The sequence below is a fragment of the Ixodes scapularis genome, unplaced genomic scaffold (genome assembly GCF_016920785.2).
Source record: "Ixodes scapularis isolate PalLabHiFi unplaced genomic scaffold, ASM1692078v2 PGA_scaffold3__209_contigs__length_174095766, whole genome shotgun sequence".
Taxonomy (NCBI): domain Eukaryota; kingdom Metazoa; phylum Arthropoda; class Arachnida; order Ixodida; family Ixodidae; genus Ixodes; species Ixodes scapularis.
The window spans coordinates 49,007,390-49,011,249 of record NW_024609868.1 but is presented as its reverse complement, the minus strand read 5'-3'; the positions used below and the strand labels follow the sequence as shown (position 1 = coordinate 49,011,249).

The following is a 3,860-nucleotide window of genomic DNA, read 5'->3' as shown; positions in this document are numbered from 1 at the left end:
CACAGATTCTCGGTGCAAATTGTCTACAATGTTAATAAAACCAGATTGCTTATCTCTCAACACGAAAAAAATACTAGACACAGGCCAAAAACAGGCAATAGCAGACGAAAATACTACACGGACGAGAGAAGCGAACCTGGGTCCCGCCAGCGATGGGGGCGAAGCGGCAACTTGCGTGGTCGGCAGAGGCGAGGAAATCCGTGTGGCTTGGATGGCATTGGCGATACTCCTCGGCACCGCCGTCATTCTTGGGCACACACACGTTCGAAGACACGAAGCGACGCCGCAGTCGGGACGTCTGACATCTTCCCGCACTGAACGGACTGCCGCTCGCTGTCTTCTCAAAACCCGCTTCGCTTGCACCGTCGTTCAACTAGTCTCCAAACAACGCGCACACAGCCGTCCCTTCGATCTGCCCTCTGCCCAAGCTATCCAAACGCGTCTTCGATTCTCCGTTTCTACCACTCTCTCTCTCTCTCTCTCTTTTCTCGCACACAAAGGTAGCTTGCAGCGCGCCTGACGCGCCCGGTGGTCTACCAAAAACGAGAGGACAAAGAACAGGACGTGGCCTCGTTCCAGCAGCCGACCTTGTCGCGCGCGCTCCCAGCAATGCCAGTTCGGCTATCTCTAGCCGACCTTGGCGTGCGCGCTCCCAGCATGACCAGCTTGACCACCACGATTATTATTTCGACCAGATTCACCAGCTTGTCTCCCAGCATGACCAGCTCGTCTCCCAGCTTGACCACATTGGCTCCATGGAAAACCAGTTTGACCAGTTAAGACCAGACTGGCTCCCAGCTACACCAGATTGAATCTAAAACCAGATTCGAGTGAGACCATGCTGGTTTTTACTTAGACCAGACTGACCAGCTTAAATTCCAGCTTGCCCAGCTTAAACCAGCTTGATTGCCAGCTAAACCAGTTTAATTACCACATTGACCAGTTTGACCACCTTGATTACCAGCTTGACCACCTTAATTACCAGCTTGACCAGTTTGATTTTCATGCTGGTTTTTCCAATAGGGCAGAATTGCCTTTTGTGGGGAATGAGGGTTGTGATCCCGAAGGGACTGCGCGAACGCGTACTGGACGAGCTGCATGAAGGGCATCCTGGAATCGTAAGGATGAAAGAACTGGCACGCAGCTATGTATGGTGGCCGGAGGTCGATGCGGATATTGAATATCGCGTCAGGTCGTGTGATACCTGCCAACAGCAGCAGAGTCTTCCAGGTCCAGCCCCGCTGCATCCGTGGTCCTGGCCAACTCGTCCGTGGCAAAGGCTGCACTTGGATTTTGCGGGACCTTTCCAGGGCCGTCATTTTCTGGTGAGCGTCGACTCCCACTCCAAGTGGCCCGAGGTTTTTGTGATGAACAGCACATCGGCCGAAGCAACTATTGAAAAGCTGAGGGAGCTGTTTAGTCATTTCGGTCTGCCAGATGTTGTTGTCAGTGACAATGGCCCCCAATTTTGTTCCCAAGAATTTCAGATTTTCTTGCGAGAGAACGGTGTGAGGCACGTCAGGACCGCCCCCTACCATCCATCAAGTAATGGGCTGGCTGAGCGTTTCATCCGCACCCTGAAGGAGGCCTTACGAAAAGAGATGCCGGGCCGGCCTCTGTCCCGTCGACTAGCAAGTTTCTTGTTAGCTTACAGAAACACACCGCACGCCACAACCCTTCAGAGTCCTGCGGAGTTGCTGCTTGGGCGGCGGCTCACTACCCGTCTCGACAGACTGCGACCCTCTGCAGAGGAAACTGTTCACCGCAAGCAGGACGTGCTACAGGTGAAGCACAGTGGCAAACACCGACACTTCGTGCCGGGTGATAAGGTGTACGTCAAGAACTTCCGGCCGGGTGAGAGGTGGTTGCACGGAGTCGTCATGGCTAGATCCGGACCGGTCTCCTACAGGCTTCGCGTGACCACACCGCGGGGGACCTTCGTGTGGCGGCGACACCAAGACCACCTGCGGTTGCGGGAGAGCTCTACCCCAGAGGAGGAGGAAGGTGGTTTGCTGATACCGAGTGTCCTGCCATCATCGCCAACCCCAGGGCAAGGGGGACTCGTGAACGAGCTGCCTCCAGTTGGGTCACCGGGGGTAGAGGGACATGGGATCAACTCCAGTCTCCGGTCGTTCCCCAGCCCAGCCGCAAGAAATTCAGCGCCGGTATCCCGAACGGCAACGGCGTGCGCCTAATAGGTTTTCGCCTTGAGAAGGAAGAGAAAAAGACGAGGACTTTGTGTTTTTTTTCAGAACTGTAATTATTTTGTATTTAGTATGTCTGTACTTTGTACTTTCCAGAACTTCAATTATTCTCGTGTTTTGTTAAATTGTCATATCGTGTTACTTTGTGAGTATTGCACTGGAACGCCGTCGAATGGTATTACTGTGCTGAACTAAGTGTGGGGGAGTGTTGTATGGGTGACACAATAAGCGGGCAACAGCTAGCGCGCGCTCGTGCGTCTCGCGCCACTGTTCCGGGGCGCCATATCTATCTGAGCCAGCGCACCGTTTGCACCACCCGCTGCTATCCTGCCGCTCTCTCACGCCCGTGACTATGTGTCGTACTCCGGTAGTCCTGCAATAAAGATGTGCCAGCGAAGAACCCCATCGGCCTGTTACTCCAGATACCACAGTGACGTCACGTATGACGTCAGAATGGGAAACGTTTCATAATGCAAAGCGCGATACGCCGACGGCAACGGCGACACCGACGCCGTTCAAGCCGGAAACGGGCGCCTAAGAGCTGCGCTCTAAATTTTCTCCGGAAATTCAGCGGGGAAACTGACGTTACCTGACCTCAACGTTAATACCGTTTCCGATACAGATCCAACTGGCGCCGCACTACGCTCGAGGAGGAGTGGGAAGGAAGGAGGGAGAGGAGGAAGGAGAGGAGGAGGGTGAGAAGGAAACTGGGGGAGGGCTCCCGGAAAATTTGTTGAGAGAAAAGGAAGAGGGGAGTTGCGGTCGGGGAGGTCCCCCGGCGATTTATAGTGGGTACTTTGTTGTGGGGAAGCAGACGATTTGGAATGAACGCAGTCTTGATCTCGTGTAACGCGCGTTGTCAACGTCAACGACGTTGACAACGCACGTTACACGACATCAAGACTGTGTGAAGTGATCGAACTCAGAGCTTATTTTTACTCTCAGAAGCACAGGAGCAATGAGCGCGCGCTCTTCAAATTGGGACTATTTCTCCGGTTTTCACGAACGTACTGCATTAATGGTTTTGATTTCGAAGAGCTGCTTTCTTAGCATTTTGAATTTGGGTTGCTTTGTTATTTTATTTCACAAAGTCAATTATAATGCTTTTCGGGATTGGGTCAATTCAGGGCAAAAATTTGTTTCCCAAACTTATTTGAAAGGTGCTGTTCCTATTCCGCTTACAAATCGATACGGTGAGCTGAGTCAAGGGTATTAAAAATATTACCCATCAATTATCTCTAACAATAAGCAACCAGCGTTTAGTCGAACATCAAAGAACAGAGTTTCTTAATCTGCTAGAACGCGTAAGCACGTGAAAAGAAGATATCGCACTCCGAATCGCCTGCTTCTCCTCAACAAAGTACACATAACAAAATGGGGGGGCCTCCCTAACCGCAAGTCCCCTCTTCTTTTCTCTCAACAAATTTTCAGGGGGCCCGTCCCCAGTTTTTTTTTTTCTCTCTCTCTCTCTCTCTCTAATCCTCGTCCCCCTCCTTCTTTCCTCCTCTTCCTCGAGCGTAGTGCGATGCCAGTTGGATCATACCCAGTTTCCCCGCTAAGTTTAGCGGGCTAAATGACGTCACAACTTCGGGCCACATCACTCATGAACAAATTCAGCGGCAGGAGGAGAGGAGGAAGAAAGGGGGAGGGAAGAGT

The 3,860-nt window shown here is 52.2% G+C and overlaps 1 protein-coding gene across 1 annotated transcript; it reads left to right on the top strand.

Annotated features, from left to right (window-relative positions):
* Positions 1–1,047: 1,047 nt before the first annotated feature.
* On the top strand, positions 1,048–2,195 carry LOC115309371 (uncharacterized protein K02A2.6-like). The gene has a single exon (XM_029967635.4). It carries the CDS (start codon positions 1,125–1,127, stop codon positions 2,193–2,195), a length of 1,071 nt encoding a protein of 356 aa, XP_029823495.2. The 5' UTR covers positions 1,048–1,124.
* Positions 2,196–3,860: the final 1,665 nt, after the last annotated feature.